Source organism: Sus scrofa, chromosome 6 (genome assembly GCF_054392235.1).
Source record: "Sus scrofa isolate SSC_HxYL_T2T_F1_AM1 chromosome 6, Sscrofa_HxYL_maternal_Yorkshire_Landrace_v2.0, whole genome shotgun sequence".
NCBI lineage: Eukaryota > Metazoa > Chordata > Mammalia > Artiodactyla > Suidae > Sus > Sus scrofa.
Genome location: NC_139388.1, coordinates 55,622,946 through 55,650,100, shown reverse-complemented (window position 1 = coordinate 55,650,100; position 27,155 = coordinate 55,622,946). Strand labels below are relative to the sequence as shown.

Below are 27,155 nucleotides of genomic sequence, written 5' to 3'. Positions count from 1 at the left end.
AATCCCTGGTTCAGTCTCAGTGGGTTGGGGATCCGGGTGTTGCGATGAGCTGTGGTGTGGGTCGCAGAAGTGGCTGGGATCCTGTGTGGCTGTGGCTGTGGTGTAGGCTGGCCCTGCCGCTCTGAGACGACCCCTAGCCTGAGAACGTCCATATGGGTAGGTGCAGCTCTAAAAAGAAAAGGAAAAAAAAAAAAAAGTCAGTGACATTTCAGTTGCACACTCACAAAACTCCTGTCCTTTTTTCCCACATCTTTTTAGGGCCTCACCGGCGGCACATGGAAGTTCCCAGGCTAGGAGTCCAATCAGAGCTGCAGCTGCCGGCCTACACCACACCCACAGCAAGGCCAGATCCCCACTGAATCTGTGGCCTACACTGCAGCTCACGGCAATGCTGGATTCTTAACCCACTGAGTGGGACCAGGGATTGACCCTGAATCCTCATGGGTACTAGTGGGGTTCTTAGCCTGCGGAGCCACAACGTGAATGCCAAAATTCCTGTACTTCTCCAAGGCACGAATCATAGTGCCCGAAAAATGACAAAGTATAGATTACAACGATTAACTATCCATTTATTTAGGAGAACATTCCATTCATGTCTGTCTCCCCAGTGGACTGTTATCTCCGTGAGGGCCCGGCCTGGCTGCTGCACCCCCAATGCCCAGCACTGGACAAGCACAGAACAGGAGCTCAGTAAACATGTGGTGAAGTAACAAAATACAAATAAGTGCAGAACCAGGGCCAAAATATCTGGGCCCTGATTTCCCAGCTACGGCTTCACCTCTGTTAAGTGAAGGGTCCCTTTCTTGGGACTGACATTTTGGGCGAAATCACCAACGCACCCCCAGCTTAGATGGCAGACAAGAGGAACTAACCAAATGAAGAAATGCCTTCTGTGTTAAGGAGTCTGCCTAGAGCGCTCCTGCCCACTTCTCCATCCTGGGGGCTCGGCTTCAGCTTGGGACAAGAGAGGGGGGAGGGGACCAAGTGCAAATGGGACCAAGGGACTAGGGCAGGGAAGAGACAGAGCAGGTGGGAGAGAGAAGGAGCTGAGCCCGGGCCCTGCCCCACCAGAAATCCAGGTCCCTTCAACATCCAGGGAACAAACAAAATGCACGTAGTCCTTATTTGGAAAGCCGTGTCACACTCTACCCAATGTTCCAGGGAAGGTCTGATTTGGCCCCTAAGTGCCAGCTGGGGGCCACTCTCGGCCTGAAGAAGCAGGAGGAGGCCTGTCTTGTACTGGCAGCCTGGGCAGGAAGCACCATCTTGGCCTTGAGGGTGGAGCAGACAGATCAGCTTGGGCCTGGAGAGCTGGGAGGAGCACCTCCTAGGGTCAGGAGGGGGCATCACCCTGATGAAGAAACCATCAGGGGGGTCCCCAGAGCCCAGAATTAAATAAGCTGGTAGTTTAAATAGGATGAAAGAAGCAAAAAGGAGAACCAAACCTAAGGGTACAGCTGGACGCAGGGAACAAGATCAGGCCAAGGGGGTGGCGCTAAGCCCAAGGAGAAGGAGCCAGGAGAAGGCAGAGCAAGGACTCGAAGGAGACAGAATCTGGGCCAAGCCTGGGAGCAGAGAAAGGGCCCAGACTAGAGGGACAGAATTGCAGAAGTGGGGCTAAGACCAGAGAGCCGGAACCGGAGTTCTCATTGTGGCTCAGTGGTTAACGAATCAGACTAGGAACCATGAGGTTGTGGGTTCAATCCCTGGCCTCACTCAGTGGATTAAGGATCTGGTGTTGCCGTGAGCTGTGCTGTAGGTCGCAGATGAAGCTCGGGTCCCACGTTACTGTGGCTCTGGTGTAGGCTGGGGGCTACAGCTCGGATTCGACCCCTAGCCTGGGAACCTCCATACGCAGCAGGTGCGGCCCTAGAAAAGACAAAAAAAAAGGGGAGGGGGGCGGAACCAAGAGAGTAAAGGAAGACATCAAGGAATCTGTGCCAGATTCTGGAGCTCCTGTGGGAAGAAACAAGCAGGACCAGCCCCTGTGAACAAAAACCAAACTCCAAACTGAGAAAGGCAGAGGAAAAGAAAGGTGAGGCTCCGTGAGCCCCCAAGATGGAGACAGATCAGGGAGCGGCTATTTACCCAAGAGTTAGAGCCAAGCTTCAAACAAGAGACTGTGAACCCCGGAGTAGGGGCCAGGGTCGGGGCTAGGGCCCGGCGCGGCTGCACACCTCCCCCCACCCCATCCCTCTACACAAACACGGGAGAGCATTTTCCAGGGGGCAAGGTCAGCCCTGAGGGTGACAGCAAGTTGGGTGGGTGGCTACACAGGACACAGAGCGACATCCCAAAGGCCGCCAGGGCGCAGTCAGGCAGGAGAGTGGGTCATGGCTAGGCTCGCGGTCCCGGGTCTTGTTCAGGCTCGGTTCCCGGCACGCCGCGGATGTCGGGCAGCAAGCGGCAGCCGGCTACGATGTCCAGGCGCTCCGCCAGTGCGCAGAGGTCCCCCCGCGCCAGGCGCACGCTGTGGGCCGCCGCCAATCCCGCGGCCTGGGCAGCCGCCAGCCTACCGGCCAAGGCGGCCACATCACGGCCCGCACGACGGTACACGCCGCTCACCGCGGCCGCTACGTCGTGGTCCAGCCGCGCCTGGCTCTCGGCCAGCCGGAGCTGCAGCAGCGAAAGCGCAGGGGCGGGTGCCGGCGTCTCCTCCTCACCCCAGGTCTCCCCGGCCGTCTCCCGCTGCACCACGAGCGGAGGCAGGTCCCTCGGCGCGGCCTTCGGCTCCGGCTCCGTGTCGGAGTCGGTCTCCGCGGCCTCGCCAGCCACCCGCAGCCCCGTGGGGCGGCCACGCGTCGGGCCCGAGGGGCCCAGGTACAGCTCCTCCTCCTCCGAGGACGCAGAGAGCTCCGAGTCGGTCTCGGCCGCCTCCCCCGGCACCATCGTCTCAGGCCTCCGCAGCGGCCTCCGCCGACGACTCTGGGACGCCATGGAGCCGAGCTAGGGAGAAGACGCACGAAGGGACGATGTGAGAGGCGGGCGCCCCGCGGTGGTTAAAAGGTGCAGGTTCTGGATTCTCACCCCTCCACTCTTAGCAATTTGGGGCCATCTGCTTCCCTTGCTAGGGCCTCAGTTTCCTTTTCAGCAAACAGCGCTCACCGTCCCTAATGATGATGATGTGCGGCGGGGTGGTGGCTACTGGACCCCAGCCTCTTCAGCTGACTTAGGAAAAACTGAGGACCACCAGCTCGCTCAAGGCACGAGTTCCCACACTCCCAAACTAAGCTCTTTCGGATTTTGCCTCCTAGCAGAAGCCACACCCTCCGCACCGTCCTTCGCAAGTATACGGGCTCCTGAGCCGCGCAGGGACCAACGGCTGGGTCACAGACAGGAGGACAGTCCAGCTGGACTCTGGGGAGGGTGCACCAGTGGGGGCGGGGTGGGGAACGCTATCACCGAAGACCGTACCGGGTCACCGACGCTCCGAGCCTGCGGGATCCGCTACCCAGCTGAAGTGCGCTCTTTACCGAGAAAGGAGGAAGGCGGCAGCCCCAACCAATAGGAGGGCAGGTTTTGCAGGTGTTGACGGCCAATCACCTGGGCTTCTCGGCTACCAACTAGGAAGCTAGCCCCTCAAGACCAATTTTGAGGGCGTGTGCGACGAGCCACGTGAATAGGGGCACAACCAATAGGAAAGCGGCTGGGCTGGAGCTTCCGGGTTGTGGTGTGAGGCTAGTGGACAACTAGGGATTCTAAAAGGGAAGATGTCGCGTGTAACCAGTGACTCGGCCAATGGAAATGCTCGAGGGCCCAGAAACAGGGAAGAGACGGAGGGAAGGGCGGAGATGCCTGTCACGTGCGGCCAATGTAGGAAAAGCAAGCCCTCCCCCTAGTCTCCCAGGTTCACGCGCGCACCACGAGAGCCCAGGGAAGGAAGGCGGGGCTAGTCTGAAATACCAATGGAAGCGAGAGTAGGCGGGCTCGCGCTCAGACACAGGAGGCGGGGCTTCCCCAGCTGGGCCAATGAGAGCACGAGGCGCTGGGCGGTCCTTAGGCTCTAGAGGCCGGCACATGGCGGACGCGGCACTGTTCGAGTTTCTGCACACCGAGATGGTAGCAGAGCTGTGGGCGCACGACCCAGACCCCAGCCCCGGGGTGAGCGCCGGGCCCTGGGGGTGGGGAGAAGGGGAAAAGAGGCACGGGCCGAGGCAGGAAGGCCAGATCGAGGCCGCGGGCGGCGCAGGTCGAACTCCTGCCCGCACCTGCCTCGCTTAGGTGACCTCGGGCGACGGCTTCCTCCTCTGCAAAGCGGGGGTCGCAGCAGGGCCAGCCTCGCGGGTTACTGCTAGAACTGAACGAGACAGCTCGGAGTAAAGCCCTAAGCTCAAAGCCTGGCACAAAGTAAGCGGATAGTAATTAGAATAAGTATGATTACTAGCTATATACTGAGGACTTACTGCCTGCGTCCCTCACGCTGGCTGTGAAAGCCGATTATTCGATTTCTCTGTGCCTCATTCCCTGACTTGTAAAATGGGATCATAACAGCACCCAAGACCCAAAGTGAGGCATTCATTCATTCGACAAACTTACTGAACGCCTGCTGTATTCCAAGGACTATTTTCCTGTCCTCGCGAAGTTTACTCTTTAATAGAGAAGTCAAACAATAAATAAAAGTAGACCATGCCACCAGCTAGTGAGAAGTGCTGTAAGGAAAAGTTAAGTAGAATCGAGGAAAGAAAAGGGATGGATGGTGGATGGTGGAGGAAGGCCTTTTCTGAGGAATAGAAGGGGGAAGGGCATTTGGAAGGGGGCAGGAAGTCTTCCTCAAAGCTTAGGGTAAGAAGCGTGCTTGGCAGGAGTTCCCGTCGTGGCGCAGTGGTTAACGAATCCGACTAGGAACCATGAGGTTGTGGGTTCCATCCCTGCCCTTGCTCAGCGGGTTAACGATCCGGCGTTGCCATGAGCTGTGGTGTAGGGCACAGACGCGGGCCCGGGCCCGGGCCCGCATTACTGTGGCTCTGGCATAGGCTGGTGGCTGCAGCTCCGATTAGACCCCTATCCTGGGAACCTTCATATGCCACGGGAGCAGCCCAAGAAATGGCAAAAAGACAAAAAAAATTGCTTGGCAATTTGGAAGTTGATCCTTATAAAAAATAAACGCTCACGGAGTTCCTGCCATGGTCCCTTGGACTAAGAATCCTGTCAGGGTGGAGGTGGGGGTTTGATTCCCAGCCACACACAGTAGGGATAAAAGGATCCAGGGGCTAGGATTCAACTCTTGGCCCCAAAACTTCCGCATGCAAAACTTCCGCATGCTGCTCGTGTGGCCATAAACAATAAATAAATAAATGCTCTGACTTTAAAGCACTAAGTGCAACATCAACCCTCAATTATAAAATGTTTCCAAGAAGAAAGGGTGAGGGAGAGAGCAGGAACTTAGTAAGTGCGGGGGCTGTGCCCACTTTTTTCATTATTATTCCTTTTATGATCTCATCATGTACATGCAAGACACTTTTATTGGCCTAGGTCTTCTTCCCCATTCGGGAGCCCTAACAAGGGTGCTGCTTGTTATCATCTCAACAGGGTTTTTTTTTGAGTTCATTCATTCAATGAACTGTAAAACCTGCAAGGTGCCAGACCCTGCCCTAGGCTCTGGGGATTACTCAGCAAATTGTGCAAAACCCTTGCCCTCCTGGAGCTTACACTGTAGTGAGGGAGACAAGTAAGTGAACAGATTTTGCACATTGAGGAAAATGCTGTGAAAAAGATAAAGCAGAGGAGGGGGAGTGACTGGCCTGGGGGCTGGGGGGAGGGTGCAGGGTCTCAGCACCCCATCCGTCCCAGCTTTCAAACCCGAAATCCAGGAGTCCCCAACCTCTGCTTCTACTCCCTTGCCTCCAACCATCTGCCAAGCCCGGCCTGTTCTGCTGTCTAAATGTCTCCATCTGTCCCCTCCCTGCCCCACACCAGTCTCCTCCCTCATCTCCCAGCGTATTCCACCTGTCACCTCGTCACTGCCCTGACACCTCTAAATCCTCCTGGTCTTGGCTCAAATGCCCCTCCCCCAGGAAAGCCTTCCCTGAGGGCCCCCCCCCCCCCGCCCCGTGGAAGTAGGTATCCTTGTTCTGTTCGCACAGCCCCCTCCCCATATCGCATTGAATAGGGAGCTGAATGATGTCTCCGCACAGTCCTTTGATTCTCAGCTGCCTCCTCTGCCAGGCTGCAGGCCATGTGGCAGGCAGCAGGTCCTCAGTGTGGATGTGGGGAGGAAGGGCGCACAGCCCCTGTGCCCTGGAGGAGGGTGGCAGGGACGGGGATTTATTCAGTACTGTGACTGGTAATAGCCCCACCACCTGCCCTCCTGGGCCTCACACTCCCGGATTTCATTCGATCCTCCCAACAACCCACAGAGGTCAGCGCCATCCTCCTCGCTTTGTAGATGAGGAGATGGAGGCATTGATGGATGGAGTCCTCACTGTCAAGTTGCAGAGTCAGGAATGTAACCAGACCTCCCACTTCCAGAGCCTGGGCTATAAACTCTCGCTTGTCTTAGCACATCTTCCTCCGGGAGGAGTGTCATGGGTTTCTGTGCCCAAGCAGGAATGGGGAACACGCGGCTACTGAGGTTTGCGCAGCACAGGGTTTTCAGAGCACGAGTGTGCCTGGGACCCTCAGCCTGGCAGTCCCCCCGTGCCAGGGTCCCACGCCAGAGATTCCCATGGAGCTGGCCTGGCCGGGGGCGGGGGGGTTATGCTGGGCATTGGGCCTTCCGGCTTCTGGGTGGTCCCTGCACGTAGCCAGAGTGATGACTGTCGCCGTCTCCCCAGGTTCCCTCAAGCCAGGGAGCCCCATCTCTCAGAGGCACATCGTGGGAAGCTGCTGTTTTCCCACAGTCTCTTCTCTGCTGCCCCTGCCCCTGCCCCTGCCCCCGGCCTAGTCCAGCAAGCATTCTGTCTGAACCACCAGCAGGCCTCCTGTTTCTTGGACACTGATCGTGTCTCCAGCCCAGCATTTTATCTGATTTCATCCTCAGAACAGCCCTCTGATGTGGACATTATCATCCCATTTTACAGAGGAAGGCGGGCTTTCCCACGCCACCCAGTCCCCCAGCAGAGACAGAATCAGGACTCGGGCATCCGCTCCGGAGCTGCTCCGGAGCTCCTCGGTGGCGTCAGGCCTGCCCCTCCCACCAGCCCCAGAGCTCCTTGAGGACAGGGCCCAGGGGGTTGGGGGGGGTGCTGGCTCGACGCTGTCCCCACAAGCTCAGGCGCCCAGGAGCCACAGTCCTCCTTTAGGGCTTTCTGATTGCCCGGTCCTGCCTGGTTACCTCTGGACGGTTACAGGTTGTAGGGAAGCCTGGCTGGAGGAACCGGGAGTTCAAAGGGCCTTTGTTATCAAAGCAGGAGAAGTTCCAGGAGGAGGAGGAAGCTGTGGTTTCTCCACCTCAGCACCTTCGAAGATAAGGGGAGCCTGTGGGCAAAGGAGTGAACTCCTCTGTGTGCCTAATGAGCTGTCATCCACTGGCTGTTGGCCCAGGAGCAGCCGTGCTGCCACGTCCAGCGAGCGCCCAGGCCAGCCCTTTGTCCCAGGAGGGCCTGCGGTGGGTGTAGCAGCCATCAGATACGGCCCTTGTCCTCCGGCAAGAACCTGGGAAGCCAACTGGTTCCTGGCAGAGAGGACAGGACGGGGGCAAGTGCCTCTGAGGCTGCGGAGCCACTGGTGGGGTCTCCGTGCGGGAACTGGGGCTCTGTCCTGAGAGCCAAGGGACCCGTAGAAGGTTTAAACTGAAGTGAGCCAGGTTCAGGTTTACTCTTTAGAAAGACCTCCCTAGCCACGTGGGTGAGAAGTGGATGGAGACTGGGTGGGAACAAGCGCCGCCGCCGCTGCCGCTGGAGCCCGGAGCCTGGAGCAGAGGCTGGGGACAGATACAGGGGTCGGGGGAGGAGGGACAGGGCGAGCTCTGAGAGGGTCCGGGGAGAAGGCGGAGTTTGGCATCGTTTGGGTGGATGGTGGGGAGAGAGGCCAGGGTGACGAGGTGGGGGGTGCTGGCTTTTCCCCTCTCACTCAGTCACTCAACACACTTCTCTTGAGTCTCGCACCTCGGGGGAAGCAGGAAGTATTCCCTCCTCCCTGTGTTTTCATGAGGGCAGGTTAAGGCAGGAACCAGGGCTGCTCCTTCCTAGTGTCTGCACAAACCACCCTCCCCGCCCCAGGCCTGGCACAGAGTGGCTCCGCAGGTGGGGGCCGAACCGCACAAACCGTGGGGGGCAAGGCAGGCCGGGCACTGCAGGCCAGGACGGGAAGGGGGCACGGTTGGCTCTGCTCGTTTTCCGCTCATCCCCATGGGAGCTCTGCGGCCCTTCAGCCTGAACACCTGAGCCAGCCTTTAGCTGCGCTCCTTTGCCTCCTGCGTCGCATCCAGCTTCCCGTCCTGGGCGCGTAGAATTCCAGACATTCGGGATCTCGTCCAGGTGTCAGCCTTTTCTCATTGTTTTTTCTAATTTGTGGTTTTTTCCCTCAACAATCTGTGGGGTTTAATCCACCTTCCAGACCTGTCTTTTTCTCGGCTCCCTTGTGAACAAACGTTTCTTTTGGCTCCCACGTTTTTCATTTCCGAGAACTCGTCCTGTCCCAGCATCCCTTCCCTCGGGCGCCGGTGCTCCTGAGTGGGTACCCTTCGTGCCCACGCCGATGAGCCTTCCCCCAGGGGGTCCCCCTCCCTGTTTCTCCTATGATCCCGTTTCCTCCCAGTGGGGCCAAGGCAGGCGTGGGGAGACTAGAAACACACCGGCTCTGGGCCAGGCTCCAGGCTCCGGAGGCACAGATGGATGGGAGAGCCCTGCCTCACCCTCCGTAGAAGGATGAACCCCTAGCATCTGGAGAGAGATTCGCAAGGACCAGGGTGTGAATGCTGCCAAGTCCCGGGAAGTGGCTTCTGCCGCCTTCCTCCTCCACCCTCTGCCCTGTCACCCTGTCACCCCCTGCCCTTCCCTCCCTGCCGCCCCTCCTCCTTCCTGCTCGCCTCATCCCCATCTCCCAGCCGTCCCAAGTCTTTGCCATTCAGCAGATACTTAGCTGGCCCCTGCTGAGGGCTGGGGACTGTAGGGCCACCAGCAACAGCACTGCAGAGCGACACAGCCGCAGCGGCCTCCAGCGCCGGGGACGTGGAGGCGCAGGACCACTAGGTTGCTTGCTCCAGGGTCGTGTGTCCAGCCGGCACCAGGGCCAGAATTCAGACTCGGGCAGTGTAAAGCTCACCCGAGGGAAGCCCCCCCGCCCCAGCCCCCTGGCCGGGCTGAGGACCCTGCTGGCTCTCTGGCACTGGCCCGGGGTACCTTCCCTCCCCAGCCCCTCCTGGCTTAACTCTACCTGCTTCCTCAGAGGCGTGCGCCCTGGCTGCACAGCCTCCATCCTTCTTGGCAGCCACCCGAGATGGCCACGAAATCAGCAGGGGCACCACCCGTTCCCCCCACCCCCCAGCCTCTCCCCCGCAACGCCAGCCCCACCGGGACAGGGACTGTGTGTTTCCTCAACCGCGCTGCACATCAGGAACCTTTGGGCAGCACTTGTCGTCACACGGGGAAAAGGCATCCTCTTCAGCCTGCTCTCTGGGGCCCCCTCCCCACCACGACCCCACCTCAGGGCCTAAGCCACGTTCTCAGGCTTTCCCTAGCCCCTCTCCTGCACACCTGGGGGGGCGCCCTCAGCCCTCCCCCGAGGTTGCCATCCCCGGGGCACCTGTCACCCCCACTAGGCACGGTTAGGCAAGCTCCTGGAGGCCATGAATGGGGGGTCTCGGGGTCCCCCCTGTCCCCTGGGAAACCCTCCGGACACAGATGCACTCTCCGGCAGAGCCTGGCCCGCCAGGAGCTGCCCCCTAGGAGGAAGGCAACACAGCAAGGGCAGAGAAGGCTGGCCGAGGGCTGGGCAGCACTCCGGGTGCTGGGCTCCGTCAGCCCACAGGACCGAGTCCTCCTTTGTGGGGTTTCCCTTCCAGCCCAGAGCTGCTTCCCCCATCAGCCAAGGCCTCCTCATGCAAAGCTGACAGATGCAGAGCCGGTGACAATGATGGTAATGCTTCCTGGGCCCAGCCCGGTGCGCCTGGCTTGTATTCACCAACTCCCTTAACGGTCCTCATTTTACACGCGAGGCACCTGAGGCACAGGCGGGACTCTGCCCCAGTCCCGCAGCTCGCACGGGTGGGGGGCTGATCTGACTCCTGACCCCGAACCCAGCCGCCAGGCCCGTGGCCCCCTTTGCATCTCGCGCCCCGGGCTCAGCTCCCACACATCACTCATTAGTCACTGGCCCTCCCTGAGAGGCGGCCCTGCTGTGCCTGCGGGAACCGGAGAGCCAGTGTCATCCAGCAGGAAACTGTCCTCCCCCAGGCCCGGTTCCTGCAGGAGGAGCACGGAATGGTGGGCCAGGGCCTGAGTGTCGCGCAGCCTAACTGCAGAGAGGGACCCCTTGCTCTGAAAGGCAGGCCACCTCTGCTCAGGCTTCCCTGCTCCCAGCACACCCCCAGGCAGGCCTCAGCTCCCGCCACCTCATGAGGACAGAGAGCCATGGGGGTCACCCTGGATGCTCACCCCTCTGCCACCCACGCTCAGGATTTTTTTGGTTTTGTTTTTTTCTTTTTAGGGCCTGCAGCACATGGAGGTTCCCAGGCTAGGGATCAAATCAGAGCTGTAGCCACAGCAACGTGGGATCTGAGCTGCTTCTACGACCTACACCACAGCTCTGGCAATGCAGGATCCTTAACCTATTGAGTGAGGCCAGGGATCGAACCCACATCCTCATAGATACTAGCTGGGTTCTTAACCCGCTGAGCCACAACAGGAACTCCCCTCTGGGAGGTTTTACCTAACCCCTCTGCACCCTGGTCTCCAGGTGTGAAATACAGCCTACCTTACAGGGTTGTTAAAGTTTGTGGGTTTTTTTTTTTTTTTTCCTGTCTTTTTGCCATTTCTTGGGCTGCCCGCAAGGCATATGGAGGTTCCCAGGATAAGGGGTCCCGGCCTACGCCAGAGCCACAGCAACGTGGATCCGAGCTGCGTCTCCAACCTACACCACAGCTCAGGGCAACGCCGGATCCTTAAGCCACTGAGCAAGGCCAGGGATCAAACCTCAAACCTCATGGTTCCTAGTCGGATTCGTTAACCACTGAGCCACGATGGGAACTCCCGGGGTTGTTAAAATTAAACAAGGGGATTTGTACCAGGCGCCTGGCACAGCGTACACTCACTGTCCGTTCAGCATCTGTCTCTTGTGCACCTCCAGTGGGCCAGGCCCCGTACTGGCCACCACAGGCTGTCCTGGTATTTCTGATGTCCCTGGTGCAGGCCCCCCTCCGTCGGCTCTCTCCAGGTCACACAGATTGAAAACAGGTCACTCCTCCTCCAGCTATGCCATCCGCGCGCCCGGGCATGTGCAGACACCAAGTGCAGCCCTCCCGCTGCCCCTGTCCCTGTGCTGCAGCCTCTCCACCGTGGGGACCTGGCCTGCCCTCCAGAAGGCCACTTGACCACCACTGCCTTCCCGAGCAACCAAGGGAGCACTCCCCTCCACTGAGCCCCTGCATGTCCCTTCCAGAATTTTTTTTTTCTTTTTTTTTTTTTTTTTTTTGTCTTTTTAGGGCTGCACCTCGGCATATGGAGGTTCCCGGACTAGGGGTCTAATTAGAGCTACAGCTGCCGGCCTACACCACAGTCACAGCAACGCGGGCATCCGAGCCGTGTCTGCAACCTACACCATAGCTCACAGCAATGCCAGATCCTTAACCCACTGAGCGAGGCCAGGGATTGAACCCACAACCTTATGGTTCCTATTCGGATTCGTTAACCACTGCGCCACGATGGGAACTCCCCTCCCAGAATATTTTAAGGCTTGATGATCACAACTGACTTTCACAGCTTCCTGCTGGCCAGGTCCCATGTGAGCCCCTGGGCAAGTCACCTTGGGCTTCCGGGACCATCACAGTGCTCCCCCAGACGGGTTGTAAGGGTGGACACTGCAAGTGCAAACAGGAAGCGTTGGGTGTCCTCAGGGCCGCAGCTGAACCAGAGCAGACCGCATTTCTCCTGGATCGAGGGGGAGCGGGTCCTGAGGGCTGGTGGGGGCCGTGGAGGTGTGTGAGGGAGTTGAGGAGTCATGGGGTGGAAGGACAAAGCCAGCCTGTCCGGCGGGCCCTGCAGGAAGACCCTCCCCACCCCTGCCCTGGCGGGGATAGCGGGTCCCCTGGCCTCTGCTACACCGGGTGGCTCCCGGTTGGAGGTGGCCGAGGGCCCCTGAGCCTCTCTTCCTCCACCTTCTAGGGACAGAAGATGAGCCTGTCGGTCCTGGAGGGCATGGGCTTCCGCGTGGGCCAGGCCCTGGGCGAGAGGTGAGAGGTGGTTAGGGCCTGAGGTTGGGCCCCTTCCTGGGCGCACCTGGCGGGCGGGCAGAGTGCGTTGCTCCGCACAGGAACAAGCCTGGCTCTCTCCCTCTTCCTCACCCGGGGCCCCCCAACCCAGCCCCGGCCCACTGTGTCTGCTGCCACCCCCCAGGTTGCCCCGGGAGACGCTGGCCTTCAGGGAGGAGCTGGATGTCCTCAAGTTCCTGTGCAAAGACCTGTGGGTGGCCGTGTTCCAAAAGCAGATAGACAGCCTCCGCACCAACCACCAGGTGACAGCCAGGGGATGGAGCCCAGAAGAGCGGGGCGGGGACCCCCATGAGGGGAAGCGGCGGCAACCCCCCCGCCCCGGACCTGCCCAGGCTGGGAGGCAGGCGCCTGGGTTTCCCACGGCAGCCACCGCCCCCTGGGCACCTCTGCACAGTACTCCCTCCGAGGGAAGGCAGGAGGCTGTGGTGGGCGTGGCAGCTATTTCCAGGCTCCCAGGATGAGACCCCCTGGGGCTTGCGGCATCCGGCCTCGGCCTGACAGCCTCGGCCTGACACAGCTTGTCTCGATCTGGTCTGAGCTCCCATTAGGCGCCCACGCCGTGCCTGTGCCCGTTCCCCAGCTGAGCTGGCCGCTCCCCGGGCCTGGGCTGCAGCCACCCACCCGGGAAGTAGCACGACCAGCGGGGGCGGACACTGGGCCCGGCTGGAAAGGTCCTTGTGCCGCTTTAAAGGACAGGCCGGGACTGCAGTGGCTTTGAGGGAAGGGTCCTTCCAGACCTCAGTGCAGCAGGGCTGGGGCACTGGGCCCTTGCTTCCTCTCCCCCCACCAAAGGCACAGGCGCCACCCCAGCCCTCACGGGCTCCTTCTCCGTCCCCAGGGGACCTACGTGCTACAGGACAACAGCTTCCCCCTCCTTGTCCGGATGGCCTCAGGCCTGCAGTACCTAGAGGAGGCACCTAAGGTACAGGTGTGGGGGTGGGTGCCAGGGCCCCAGCCCCGGGCAGCCTCTCCCCGCAGTGGCCCCCCGTGGCCTGGCTGCTGGCCTGCCCTCTCTTCCCTTGGTGACCTGTGTCCCCTTGCCCCCAGTTCCTGGCCTTCACCTGCGGCCTCCTCCGTGGCACCCTCAGCACCCTGGGCATCAAGAGCCTGGTGACCGCCTCCGTGGCAGCCCTGCCTGCCTGTGAGTTGTAGGGGGGGGTGGGGTGGGGGTTCCCAACCCTTGAGTGTGGCCAGGGGCCCCCTACTCCTGGGGCCGGGCCACCCAGCCCCATTTCACAGCGGGGAGTCTTCGGCCCAGAGAGGGTGAGTCACAAGCCCAGGCCACACAGCTGGTGCCGCCCATCCACGCCCCTGCCCCCGCCGTCCCCCAGCCCGGAGGAGAGAACTGTCAACGAAAACCTGTTAGTGGTTTGGAACGTTCTTCCCAGCACGGGAACCCAGGTGACATGACGGAGGTCACCCTGGTTGGCACTGTGATAACGGACTCCAGAGGCAGCCAGGCGCCCGGAACCTGTGGCCCATGTGACGGGGCAGCCCCCGGGGCCCCCACAGGGCCCTCTGTCAGACAAGCCGAGGCCCCATCCTTAGCCAGAGGCGGCCTGCAGCTGACTCTCCAGCCCCCTCTTTCCCTCTGCTGGTCCCCAGGTACACTCATCGCGGGGGACCTAGGGCCTGAGTGGGCCAGGTCTGAGCAATACATGCCATGGACGCCTGTGCCAGGCCCCACCCTGGCGACCTACATGCTTGGCCTTGGTGCCCCCAGTCACCCACACAGCCCTGGGATGCAGGCCAGGTGGGAGGGAGCATCACCCCCTTAGACCAGCGAGGAAACAGGCTGTGGGTGCAGAGCAGGGCTGAGCACCTCTGAGCTGCTCGGGTGCTGCCCGGCCCCTCCGACTCCAGCCTCACGCTAAAGCCAGATCTTCTCTTCCAGGTAAGTTCCAGGTGGTGATCCAGAAAGCCTGAGGAGCCCCAGGCCCCACACCCCGCTGAGCCTCACCCCACCCGGACCCCGGCCGATGCCTGTGGTGAGGGCCAGAGGGCCGGTGCTGGGGAGATGGGGGTCCCACCGCTTCAGGGCATCACAGGTGCTGAACAAACGGGTGTTGCAGGGAGGTGGGGCATCCCAAGGCAAGAGGGTCCCCGTCACAGTGGGGGCAGGTGTGGAGGGCTGCCCGCATCAGACACGTCCCAATAAAGATTCTGTACGTGGAACTAGATTCATGGAAGATGGGGGGGTCATGCTCAGTGCCAGTGGGGGCGGGGAGGGCATTGGCAAAGCGACCGTGTCACAGGTACTGTGGGGGAGGCAGAGCACCCCGTGTGGCTCCCCAGCCCTCATTTCCTCCCCTCCTGGGTCCCCCTGCGCCCCAGCCTCTGCCCCAGCCCTGAGGCTTGCCGCCTCCGGCCCCGCACACCTGGCAGGGGAGGGCGGCCCCTGGCGCCGACAGCCTCTCCAGCATCAACAAGTCCAGGGCTGCTCTCTGCCCAGCAGGGGCCACGGAAGGGACCTCTCCCTGGGTGCAGGGCCAGGGGCCCCCGGAGCGCTCGCAGGGCTGGGCTGGGCTAGGGGCTGCCAGGACCGAGGATGGATGGAAGCGGGGTGCGTCACTCTCAGCCCCCCCCCCAACTCCCCAACACACACATGCTCCAATACACACTTCACGTGCCTGGCAGACACAGCATCATACCCAGAACAGCGGCCTGGGTGACGGGTCCCTGAGGAGCTCAGCCTCTGCGCGCTCGCCCATCCCCGGCCCCCACCTCCCTGTTCACATTCATAGCATCTGGGGCCCTCCTAGAGCTGGACTGTGCCGGGCTCTGCCACCTGCTGCCTGATGTGGGTAAGTACCCCTGTCTCAGAGCTGAAAACCCAGGCTGGGGTAAACCCCAATGGGAGGAAGGAGGGTCTCCTAGCTTAAAACACCCCCAGCAGGAGCTCCCACTGTGGCGCAGCAGGATTGGTGGGGTCTTGGGCGCTCTGGGGCACAGGTTCAATCCCTGGCCCGGCACCGTGGCTTCGGGATCTGGCGTTGCCACAGCTGTGGCTTAGGTTGTGGCTGCAGCAGATCTGATCCCTAGCCCGGGAACTCCGTATACCCTGCGGCAGCCAAAAAAAAAAACCCTACCAAACAACAGTGACAACAAAACACCCCCAGCAGGGGCGGGAGGTTCCCCTGCCTCCACAGGGACCAGCACAGACACCCCAGCCAGCCCTTCTCTGGCGCACACAGCTGAGCACCACAGCCCCTGGCCTGTCTCCACGCCTTTGCACATGCTGTTCCCTTCCTGGGCTGCCCCACCCCTGGCCCACTCCCCAAACTCCTGCTCCTTCTTTCGTGTCCAGCAGCCACCTGGCCCCTGCTGAGCACCCTGTCCCTGGAGCGGTTACTCTGGTCCAGTGCCCGCACCCCTGGGTGGGCCTCTCGGCAGCCTCGTCCTGCCGCGCCACTGGGTTTAGGAGTTTACCTCCCGCCAGTCTTCCTCTTGGGTCCCTCTGGGTCCCTCTGGGTCCCTCGGCTGGGTGCTGGCACTGTCCAGCACAGAGCCTGCAGCTAAACTGTCCTGTGGCGGGGGGGGGGGGCCCAGGAGATTGGGGGACTGGCTCAGTCCTGCCTTCAAGAAACCCAGGGAGGAGTTCCCGTTGAGGGGCAGTGGAAACGAATCCACCTAAGAACCATGAGGATGAGGGTTCGATCCCTGGCCTCACTCAGTGGGTTAAGGTCCGGTGTTGCCAGGGGCTGTGGTGTAGGTCACAGAAGCGGCTCAGATCCAGTGTTGCTATGGCTGTGGTGTAGGCCGGCAGCTGTAGCTCTGATTGGACTCCTAGCGTGGGAGCCTCCGTATGCCTCAGGTGCGGCCCTGAAAAGACAAAAAGACAAAAAAAAAAGCAGCCCAGGGAGGGAGATTCCCCCCTCTCAGACACCTGCTGGGCCCCCCTGATGGGGCTGGGGCACTGGAAGGGGGCAGAGTCCTGAATTGGTGGAGGACAGAGAGGAAGAAGCTGCTTGAAGGCCTGGAGGCAGGAGAGTCGCCCCGGGGAGGGAGGGGCCGTGTCTGCTCTCAGGGGAGCCCTGCAGGCCGGTCAGTTCCCTCTTCCCTCTTCCGGGCGCTGTTTTGTGGGTGTCTCCTCCACCTCTGGGGGCCTCCTGCCAGCAGCGACCGCAGGGAGACAGGACTCTGGGGGGGCGGGGGGCATGGTATCTAAGGCGCCTCCTGCCAGCCCCACCCCGCTCCTGCCTCAACTGGAATGTGTGCAAGGCGCCTCCACCTACCCAGCAGGAGGGAGCAGAGCCCAGTGTGCGTGCAGCTGAAACCCTGAACCACTGCCCGCAGTGCCCGGCTCTGCCTCCCTGAGACCGGGGGCAAGGACTCCGTGGGTCCAGGCCTCTGTGTCCCCATCACTCCCGCCCCACTGGGGCAGGGGCAAGAGGAAGGGGTTATGGTAGAAAAGCATGTATGCTACGTGTGGCTTCTGGTGAGCCTGGTACGTGCACACGTCGTCAGCATTTTATGCGAAGCATTTGGAGCAGCTGGTAAATGGGCTGGTTGGTGCCCGGCGAGCGTGAGCTGCCGGTGTTGCTGTGTGCCGGGCCCTGGGCTCCGTGGACTCCTCCTGACAACCACGAGAGGCGGCCACGGCCACCGGCCCACTCAGCAATGAGGAAGCCGAGGCTCAGAGAGGTGAAGTCACCTGCCCAAGGTCACACAGCTGGGCCCTGGAGGAACTGGCCTCTGAACATGGGATTGCATCCTCTGCGGGCCCGGACTCCCTGAGGCTCCGTCCCGGCTTCCTTCCCTCCCAGGGCACAAGTGCCCAGGCCCTGTAGGCCCTGTAGGCCCTCCGGCGGGTCCTGCCCCAGGCAGCACCGAGGTGTGCCGTCTTGGTCCCTTACCTGGGGTACCGAGCAGGGAAGCCCCCCCCCCCCGGTCCTTGAGAGCAGAGCGCACAGGACAGGGCGGGCATCCTGGGGAAGGGGCGGGGACAAGGCGGGCAAACCGGTCGGGTGGCTGGGCTCCCAGATCCAGGGCCTCTCAGCAGTTGGGCCTGTGCTGACGCTGCCTGGCGGTGGGGCTGGCACAGCAGGTCAGCGGCGGCGGCAGCGGGGCAGGGAGCTGGGGCGGCAAGGCTGCTATCAGGTACAGGGGACCCCAGGCTAGGGGGATGGGCAGCGGGCAGGGGCCACACCCCTGGCCCCCAACCCTCTCTGACCCCGACTCCATTCCCACCCCCAATTCCTCTGGCCCTCGGCTTCCCCCGTCCCTGCCTCCAAACAGCATCCTTCCCCCCCTTCTGCTCTGGGCTCTTCACATTTGAAACCCAGTGCACCCCAGCTTATCCCCAGTTTGTGAGCCTCTCCCCAGATTGGACCATGCTGACTTCACCTGTTCCCCTCGAGTCCCCCACCCTCCAACCACTCACGGTCCCCAGGGTCCCAGCCCTGAAATTTCAGCAGCTCGGTGGCTCACTGACCCCCACCTCTCACCGCACGGGTTTCAAGTTCCTTCAAAAGGCACCAGCCTTCATCTCTCACCTCCCTCAGCAGTGCGCACCCCCAGAGCCCAGTGCCCCTCTGACTTTCCTCGGCTCCCAGCCCACGTCCACTCGGCACCCCGCTGTCCTCTCTGAAACTCCCAAAAGCTCCCAAACACCCAACCCTTGGAAATCTCACCCACCCCAAATTACCCCCTAACACCCCCTAACCGTTCCCTGTGCTCCTGCCTCGGGCCATCCCTCCCTGTCCTGCCCTCTCACTGTTACTCTGAAGGGCACCTCTGCCCTACGTGGGTGACCCAGGACCCTAAAATTGGGGGTGGGGTCTCATCCATCCCAGGGCCCTGGGAGCCGTCCCCTGGGTGGGATCTTACCGCTGGTATCCAAGGGGCTGGGTGCTGAGCCCGGCCTCTCCCTCTTCCCCCTCTCCAAGCAGGCCCCCGGCCACCATGCACAAGCACTGCACCGTCCACTTCTCCAAGGGCGCCCTGCCCCTCCGGACCCCTGCCGAGGCCTATTTCTTGGACCCAGAGTTGGGGCACCAAAAAGGTAGGGGTGCAGTGTGGGGGAGAAGAAAGACCTGTCGTGGATGGGCAAGCCGGAGAGAGAAGCTCCCAGCGCTTACTAGAGAGCCATCTGCATAAGGGACCCTGAGCGAATGTGGGAGCCCAGGCTGGGGGTGCCTGCAGGGGAGGCCCACCTGGCCTGCCCCTTCCCTAGCGTGGGAAGAATTCCCTCCCCAAATCGCCAGGCCTGGGGGGCGGGGAAGCAGCACGGTGGGGGGTAGGAGAGCCAGCCCCGACCCCACACTGAGTGTGGATGGACCAGGCGGCATCCAGCCTGCCGTGGTGACCTGGTGACCGCAGGTGCTCCTGCTTGGGGGTGGCGATGGGACAGTTACCTCCCATTAGGGCTGATCCAGCCTCCTTGGGGCCTGCACCTCCCAGGGCAGCCCCGCTTTCCACCAGCCTGGTCTGAGCCGAGGTGCGAGGCTCACCCCTCTCCCCAGTCGCCACCCTGCCCCCTTTCCCCTCCCATCCCTTCAGCCTCCTCTGGGCCAACCAGTTCAGCTCCCAGTGGCTTCTTCTCAGTCCCCCTCCCCCACCAGGAGACACCCCAGGGACTGAGGAATTTAGGGTAGCAGGGACTCCGCAGCGTCACCCCCCAGCCCCTCCCCTGGGAGAGCACAGGGCACGGCCTGGCCCACACCCCCTCCTCATTTTCTCTGGCTTCTCCCAACCTCCACCTCAACACCCGACCTGGTTCCTGCCAGGGCCCCTCCGGGGTCAGGGACCCAGGCCCGGTCACCCCCTACTTCCTTCCTTCCAGGATGCTGTCGCCAGTGGTGCCATGACCCAGCGGCACCTCAAGCCCACAGGCCCTGTCGGCCGTCCCCCCAGGTGTGCTGGCAGCTGGCCTACCACGGCCACCAAGGGGGTGGCGGTGTCTGTCGCCGGGGCCCCCAGGCCCCCATCCTGCAGCAACAGCAGCAGCAGCAGCCCCAGCCCCCACCTCCCAGACCCCTGCGGCAGCGGCTCTGCCCTACTCTGGGAGCACAGAGGGGGCCATCTCCAGCCACCACTGCCCCCAGGCAACTGGCCAGCGCCCTCCAGCCGCCCCCCGCACCCACCACCTCACCCACAGCAGCACCCGCCATGGCCAGAAGCAACCCAGCCCTGCCCTCCGCAGTCGGCATCCTCCTGGAGCCCAGCAGGCCCACGGAAGCCCGGCCCCTGCCCACCCCTTCAGCCTGCGGCTCCTTCACCTCCTACAACTCCGGTGCTCACCCAGCCTTCCCTTCCCAGGGCTCTGTTCCTGCCGCCTCGCTTCCTGCCTGGGCCTGGGGCCTGCCCTCCTCACCCCTCACCCTGGTCCCTGACCTTGGGCCTCAGGGCAGCCACCTCGGCTTCACCTGTCACGATCCAAGGCTTCCAGGCCAGGCCTGTCCGAGGTGCCTCTGTCCCAGGCTGGCCCACTTCTCTCCCTCTGCTGACACCCTCGCTCTGCCTTCTCTCTTCCTGGCCCCCACCTCCGGGGCAGGGGGCTGATGAGCACCGGCTTGCTGGCCAGCTCTGGCGTGGGGGAGACAGGTCAAGGGAGCAGGTGCAGCGAGAGGGAGGGGCTGGGGGATGGAGGGAGCACATGCGCGCCCCCTCATTCATTCTGTGACTCGGTACCGGATGCAGTGCAGGGCCGGCTCTGTTCTGGGGGTGCCACAGCGAGCGGGGCAGGTAGAGACCGCTGCACTCACAGAGCTCACATTCTATTGGCTGTGAGGGCGGGGATACAGGGAACTCGATAAATCAGGTTCAACAGTGTGCCCCCAGGTGATGATGGGGCTGGCAAAGAATCAAGCAGGGCGCATCGGGGGTTGCAAAGGAAACAGGGCCATCAGGCGACATGTGAGCAAAGATGAGGCTGTGCTCTCAAGTACGGGGCAGCAGGATCAGCAAAGGCAAAGACTCCGAGGTGGCCTGTTCAAGGGACAGCAAGGAGGTCTGGGTGGCTGGAGCCGCGGAAGGGAGGAGGAGAGGGTCAGACAGGGTCCAAGAGGGCAGAGGGCAGCCAGATCCCGGGAGCCTCATGGCCAAGGTGAGGGCCTGACCGTCTCCCCCCTGGGGAGGTGGGAGCCACGAGGGACAAGATGACTCAGGATCTGACTGTAGGAGGCAGGGTGGGAAGCAGAAGTCCAGGCCAGAGGTGCTGGCAGCCTGACCAGGGAGGTGGCAGAGGACTTGGGGACACGTGCTGGTTTCTAGGTCTGGTTTGAAATTAGAGCAACAGGAGTTCTGGTCATGGCGCAATGGCAAGGAATCCGACAAGGAACCATGAGGTTACGGGTTCGATCCTTGGCCTTGCCCAGTGGGTTAAGGATCCGGAGTTGCCATGAGCTGTGGTGCAGGTCTCAGACGCAGCTCAGATCCTGCGTTGCTGTGGCTGTGGTGTAGGCCAGCAGCTAGAGCTCTGATCCGACCCCTAGCCTGGGAACCTCCATATGCTGAGGGTACGGCCCTAAAAAAAAAAAAAAAAAAGAAAGAAAGAAAGAAAAAAAAAAGGTAGAGCAACAGCTAAGCGGGGACTCAGCTCCAGGTCAGGCACAACCTCAGCACAAGAGCCTCTGGGCCTCATTTCACATACGGGGACACAGACGCTCCATGGGGTAAGGTCAGCCAACGATCAGGCAGAGCAGGCTCAGATCCTCCCTGGCCACCACCTGCCACCTCGGCCTCCCAGTTGTGCCTCCAGGCCAGGCCCCTGGCGAGGGACAGATGCTGCAGCCCACAAGGCTTCCATGAAATCGGGCGTGTCATCCTCACCGTGCCCCAGGAGGCTGGCTCCGCGCCCCCACTACCAAGCGCTGCCTTTCCGGTGCCCCAGCTGCGGGTCTAAGGAGTAGTGCTCAGTGGGCGCCCTCTGCGGAGTGGACGCTGGAGCGCTTGCACACCAAGTCCTAGGACCCGGATTTATACTTGATCCTGAGCCTTCAAGGGCCACTCCAGATCACAACATTGACAGAGGGCCTGCCCTTTGGCACCCACACTCCCTGGCATCTCTGCGCCCCACTTTCCAGAGGAAGGGACTGAGCCTCCTAGGGGCATTGCTCTGCCCGGGTCATGCGGGAAAAGGTGGTGGGGCCAAGACCAGAAGACGTGTCTGCCTGGGGGCAGGGGCTCACGGAGAAGGAGAGGGACCAGGGTAAGCGCTGAACAGGAAGCCAGCCGAGGAGCCTCTGGGGGTCGGAGCCTGTCCGTGCTTGAACCAGGCTAGCCAGCAGGAAGGAACTTTGCAGTGTGGAAATGGGGTGTCTTAAGTATTTGAGGGCGTGGCGTCTCAAGAAAAGCCCATGGGATTTTTTCCCCATGGGAACCATGAGCCTGGGGCCAGGGCAGCCAGGTGCCCGCACACCCCTGGGCCAGGGCCAGGGGGCATCTAGCCTCCCAGGCTTGGTCTGGTGGAGCTGGGGCCCGGGGCAGGGGCACATCGGGCCCTGGAGGAGGGGGCTGCCTGCAGCCACAGAGACCTCTGGCCGGGGGGGGGGGGGGGGGGTGTGTTTAACCTGAGTCACAGCTGGGAGTCAGGGAGGGGGCTGCCGGTGCAGGCAGGGGCTGGGGGTGGGCACGGGGGAGGGCGGAGGGGAGGAGGGTGGTGCCCGGGCAGCCTCGCTGACTCAGCTCCCCCCCTCACCAACCCCGGCCCCCAGATATCCTGACAGAGGATGATGTGTACTGCAGCTGCCTGGCCAAGACCCTCTGCCACGTGCCTGTCCCTGTGACCGTGGGTTTCTACGCCCCCTTTGGCTGCCGCCTACACATGATGCTGGACAAGATCACAGGTGAAGATCTGTGTGCTTGGGGAATGAGGGCCGAAGGGAAACGGAGCCTCTGGCCCCTGCCCTGCCCCAGGCTTCCCCAGACCCGCTTGCCCCCGAGGCTGATCCGCCCCAGTCCAGGTGCCCAGAAGTAGGCCTTAACCAGGCCCCTCCCCACGCCTCTACTCCACCTCCTCCCCCCCCTCTATATCCCTAGCAGGGAATCTTTCTAAAATACGCAGCTAGCCCTGTCCTTCCCCTGCTCCAAGGCCTTCCAGAGCTCCCCAGCACCCGAGGGGGAAAGTCCAGCCTCCTCCCTGAGGCCGCAGGCTCCTGCCGTGTCCTTCCTGGCCTCTGTGCTCCTTCGACCCATCTCTTCTCAGCCCAGGGCCTGGTGCCCTCAAGACTCCCACCAGATGCTCCTAGCTCAAGACCGCAGCTGAAACTGGGCCAGTTTGGCGGCAGCTCGGCCCTGGTTCAAACCCTGCCAGAGCTCAGACCCCAGCCCCGGTCACGGCCAGAGAGGCCCGTGGTGACTCTTGCCTCCATGGGCCCAGCCCTAGTGAGCATCTACTGAGCAAGCACACGTCCTGCCCCCGTGCTGTCACAGAGCAGCCAACAGGGTCCTGGGAGGAGGAAAGATTCGGCTCGGAGGCAAAACAAAACAGTCGTGGGCAGCTTCGGTTCTGCATCGGGTGACTCCGACTCATGCCCTCTGGTTCACTCACTCGCCTCACAGCAGGCAGATCCTGCCCCGACCTCTCATGATCCATCCTCCCAAACATTCCCCCAGCACCTCCTCGGCATCCAGGGAACACAGGGTGACCAAACATCCGGGGCCCTGCCCTTCCTGGGCTCACAGACCAGCAAGGGAGACAGACCTGTCCCCAGACCGGGATGACCCAGAGTGGGCAGGGCTGGGGTGGGGGAGCCCAGGGTCACCTGACCCAGCTTGGGGGGTCAGGGAAGGCTTCCTGGAGGAGGAGACGGCTGAGCTGAGAGCTGGAGGAGGAGCAGTAACCCAGGAAAAATTGGATCGAGGGTGTACCGATGCCACCCAGCATTTGTCTTCCTCAGCACTGGCATTCATTCTTTCATTCCTTAGACCCCTCCCTGCCCCTACCCATCCTCTCTCCTCTGTGGGCTCCATTTCTGCCCTCCTCAGACGCTTGCCTGCTCAAGCCTGGCCCCAGACCACGCCTTCCCGCACTTCGGCACCTTCTCAGCTTTTTGCGACAGGCCCCAGTTCTCCGTTGACCCTCCAGGCCCCCCTCCCGGCGTGAGCCGGGTCTTGCGGCTCACGCGGTGCCCCGCGCCCTTATCCCCCGCAGCGCTGATGCAGCAGGAGGCGACCCAGCGCGAGGCCGAGGAGCTGCAGCGCGTGCAGTGGCGGCCGCGGCCCGTGCGCGGCTGGGGCTTCCCGCAGCTGCTGTGGTACCTGGTTTTCCTGCAGCCGGTCATCACCGAGGTGCACCTGCGGCGCAAGAACGTCAAGTTCCTCTTCATCCGCTTCAGCGCCTGGCAGTACGCGGGCACCGACAAGCTGTGGGCCGGCCTGGTGACCACGCTGTGCGAGGGCATCCGCCAGCACTACGGCGCGCTGCCCTTCAGCGTGTACTCCGTGCTGGGCAACAAGCCGGCCACGACGCCGGACTTCTGCCAGCGCGAATGGCACTGCCGGCGCCGCGTGTTGCTGGCGTTGCTGGCGCTGCTGGCGGCGCTGGGCCTGGGCGTGGGCCTGCTCTACCTGTCGGTGGGCGCCCGTGCGTCGGGCCACGGGGGCGCCAACGGCAGCCTGCTCCGGGTGTTCGGCAGCGCGGCCACCACGCTGTCGGGCTCGGGGCTGCTCATGGCCGTGTACTCGGTGGGCAAGCACCTGTTCGTGAGTCAGCGCAAGAAGATCGAGCGGCTGGTGTCTCGCGAGAAGTTCGGCAACCAGCTGGGCTTCATGTGCGAGGTGAAGAAGGAGGTGGAGCTGCTCACCGACTTCCTGTGCTTCCTGGAGATCTACCAGCGGCGCCGGCTGCGTGTTGTGCTCGAGGTCACCGGGCTGGACACGTGCTACCCGGAGCGCGTGGTGGGCGTGCTCAACGCCATCAACACGCTGCTATCGGACAGCCACGCACCCTTCATCTTCATCCTGGTGGTGGACCCCAGCATCCTGGCCGCGTGCCTCGAGAGCGCCGGCTCCATGAAGGGCACGGCCGACAACGGCTACCTCTTCCTCAACCGCACTGTCACGCTGCCCTTCTCCGTGCCTATCATGGGCCGCCGCACCAAACTGCAGTTCCTGCACGACGCGGTGCAGAGCCGCGACGACCTGCTCTACCGCGAGATGACGCGCAAGCCGCGGCCGCCGGGCCGGGGCGGGGGCGGGGGCCGGTGCCGGGGCCGGGGCCGGGGCCGGGGCGGCGAGGGCGCCGAACTCCTGGCGGTGGAGACTCAGCCCGGGGCCCAGCGCGCGCACAGCCTCATCGACGCCGAGGCTGCGCGCTGCATCCAGGAGGCGCTCTTCTGCCTGCACGACGAGCGCGACTGCCTCTACGAGTACGTGCCCGACAACGTGGTGTCCATGCGGCGCATCGTCAACACCGTGCCCATCACCGTGCGCCTGCTGCAGCAGCAGCAGCAGGGAGACTCCGGGGGGCCGTCGCCGCGCCAGGCCGTAGCTTGGGTCGTGCTCGCCAACCAGTGGCCGTGCCGCCTCAGCTGGGTGCTGCAGTGCCTGGAGGACCGGCAGCAGGCCGGGGGCGCGCCCGAGGCCCGCGCGCGCCTCTGGGACGTGTTCTGCGACAACAGCCGCGAGCTGCACACCATGACCAAGGCACTGCAGAACGTGCTCGACCTGGACGGCGACCCCGAGCTTTTCGAGCGCTTCCTGGGCACCGACTTCCCCTTCACCGTGGCCGAGGCGCAGAGCCTGCTGCGCTGCACCGTCAACCTGGACCACTCCATCCGCCGCCGCATGGGCCTCATCCGGGCCGTCAGCGCCCTCAAGCCGCCCAGCCCGCCCAAGTCCCCGGCCCGCGACGCCCCCCATGCAGCCAACGGAGCCAACCCCGCCCCCGGGGCCGGGCACTCCCCTGTGCGGGCCAGGGAAGCCCACGACCCCCGGGACAGGGCACACGCGGGCAAGCCCAGACCCACGGCCTGAGCGCCCTTCACTGGGGGAAATGCAGCCCAGGTGGGCTTGAACGGAAGGCGCAGCAAGGGGCAACACCCGTCTGCCCCCCATGAGGGTGCAGGGGGCCTGACTGGCCCGAGGCCCAGGATCCAGTGTCCGCAATGAGGCCTGCGGTGGCCACATTCTCCAGACAAATCCGTGAGCCAGAGAGAGATATTGGCAGTAGCCATCGGGAGTGGGGAAGTAGGTCAGTGCCAGCGTCTGAGCCGGGGCAGAAGGACCCATGAGAAATGTGGGGTTCAAGCGCAATAAATGAAGATGTGAAAGCCTCGGATTGGTCTTGGTGCCCCAGTCTCCCAGGCTCAGCGAGGGCTGGGGACCGGGCCTGCCCTGTCCTGCCAAGCCCACTTCATACCCGGGAGACTGGCAGCCTCCTGGCTGGCATCTTGGCAGCAGAAGGGGCTGCGGGGGCGGTGGGCGAGGCCGCGGAGGCAGGGGAGATGAGATGAAAGCCAGACGGATGTGCCGGTTGACTCAGGCAGTGAGAGCGCCCAGGCCTCAGGGGATCCAGGTCCTTGTCCCCACACCCTAGCTTGCCCCTCTGTGGGCAGGGCAGGTGCTGGCATTTCCGAGGGCGATGTCCCTGGTGACCTCAGCAGGCTGCTCCACTCTCGGGGGTGGCCCCTCCCCTGGTATAATGGGTTAGGACTCCCTGGCACCTCGGTCAGCTGAGGCGGGTAGCGCCACCTCCCCCCGACAAGTAACTGTCTGTCCAGGGGGTCACTCCAGGGCCACCTGATGAGCCCTTGATGAGGACAGGGAAGCTGAGGAACAGAGATGGGGCACATGTAGGACACGCTGATGGGCGCCAGAGCTAGGCCGTGGTGGGGGGTTTCCTAGGGCTGGACTCTACTGTCATCACTCCCCCTTCCACCAGTGCGACAGAGACCTGCCCCCTCCTCTGGGCAGACGGCCACCCTCTCTGGCCTGCGAGCCCAGCCCAGTCCAGCGGCGGCGGGGGGACCAACATTTAGCATACCCGGTGTGACCAGAGGTCTAGAGTGTGACTTCTGAGCCAGGACCGAGAGCTGAGGGGACATGCAGCCTGGGGGCGGTACTGGGCTCATGCCTTAGCTCCAAGGCTGGGCAGAATATGCCAACCTCCCGGGCCAAAAGTGGACACAGGACAGAGAACCAGCCCGTTCTGGTTAGAGGAGCTGCCGGGACAGAAGCGCTGACAGTCCTGACCTGTTGGGACATGTTTTCCAAAAGCAGGGGGAAGGCCTGCCCAAGAACGAGGCCACCACTGAGAGAGACACGCACAGGTCCTTGTGGCACTGTTAGATGGGTGTCTCTGCAGACGGTCTACTGGAGCCAACACACACCCCTTCCCTTTTGCTCCCAAGCCAGTATGACTTGGGCTTCTGTTTCTTTTTTATTGTTCTTTTGTCTTTTTAGGGCTGCACTCCCGGCATACAGAGGTTCCCAGGCTAGGGGTCGAATCAGAGCTACAGCTGCCGGCCTACGCCACAGCCACAGCCACGCCAGATCCAAGCCACGTCTGCGACCTACACCATAGCTCACGGCAATGCCGGATCCTTTACCCACTGAGCGAAGCCAGGGATCTAACCTTATCCTCATGGATGCTAGTTGTGTTCGTTAACTGCTGAGCCATGATGGGAAATCTGGGCTTGTTTCTTACCACCCAGAGTCCAGGTGGAAACAAACTGGCCCCAGGAGCGGGGTGCCCGGGAGGCAGGACTGGCCTATAGATTCCGGTGACGTCAAAGCAAGACTGAGGACCCCCACCCCAAGCCCCGCAAGCCCCAGGAGGATGCTGCTCCATTACGCGGTCCAACTGATCAGTGGTCAAACTGTTGCCCAATTTATCTTAGACTCT

At 62.4% G+C, this 27,155-nt stretch overlaps 3 protein-coding genes across 9 annotated transcripts; 2 read left to right on the top strand and 1 right to left on the bottom strand.

Annotated features, from left to right (window-relative positions):
• Positions 1 to 548: 548 nt before the first annotated feature.
• On the bottom strand, positions 549 to 3,565 carry BLOC1S3 (biogenesis of lysosomal organelles complex 1 subunit 3). 2 transcript variants are annotated; one of them, XM_084957925.1, is made up of 2 exons: positions 3,415 to 3,565; positions 549 to 2,946 (listed from the first exon to the last, which is right to left on the bottom strand). In XM_084957925.1, exon 2 carries the CDS (start codon positions 2,935 to 2,937, stop codon positions 2,338 to 2,340), a length of 600 nt encoding a protein of 199 aa, XP_084814051.1. In that variant the 5' UTR covers positions 2,938 to 2,946; positions 3,415 to 3,565; the 3' UTR covers positions 549 to 2,337.
• A 433-nt stretch (positions 3,566 to 3,998) lies between these two features.
• Positions 3,999 to 14,542, top strand: TRAPPC6A (trafficking protein particle complex subunit 6A). Its single transcript, XM_021094535.2, has 6 exons — positions 3,999 to 4,101; positions 12,261 to 12,328; positions 12,492 to 12,609; positions 13,206 to 13,289; positions 13,415 to 13,508; positions 14,262 to 14,542. Exons 1-6 carry the CDS (start codon positions 4,018 to 4,020, stop codon positions 14,291 to 14,293), a joined length of 480 nt encoding a protein of 159 aa, XP_020950194.2. The 5' UTR covers positions 3,999 to 4,017; the 3' UTR covers positions 14,294 to 14,542.
• A 493-nt stretch (positions 14,543 to 15,035) lies between these two features.
• NKPD1 (NTPase KAP family P-loop domain containing 1) lies at positions 15,036 to 25,411 on the top strand. 6 transcript variants are annotated; one of them, XM_021094534.2, is made up of 5 exons: positions 15,036 to 15,171; positions 18,256 to 18,371; positions 19,152 to 19,601; positions 22,024 to 22,155; positions 23,463 to 25,411. In XM_021094534.2, exons 2-5 carry the CDS (start codon positions 18,272 to 18,274, stop codon positions 25,283 to 25,285), a joined length of 2,505 nt encoding a protein of 834 aa, XP_020950193.2. In that variant the 5' UTR covers positions 15,036 to 15,171; positions 18,256 to 18,271; the 3' UTR covers positions 25,286 to 25,411. The 6 variants fall into 6 exon arrangements, with proteins under 6 accessions (XP_020950193.2, XP_084817291.1, XP_084817290.1 ...); XM_084961164.1 differs by having other exon boundaries at positions 15,054 to 15,171; positions 18,259 to 18,371; XM_084961163.1 differs by lacking the exon at positions 15,036 to 15,171 and adding an exon at positions 17,397 to 17,467.
• Positions 25,412 to 27,155: the final 1,744 nt, after the last annotated feature.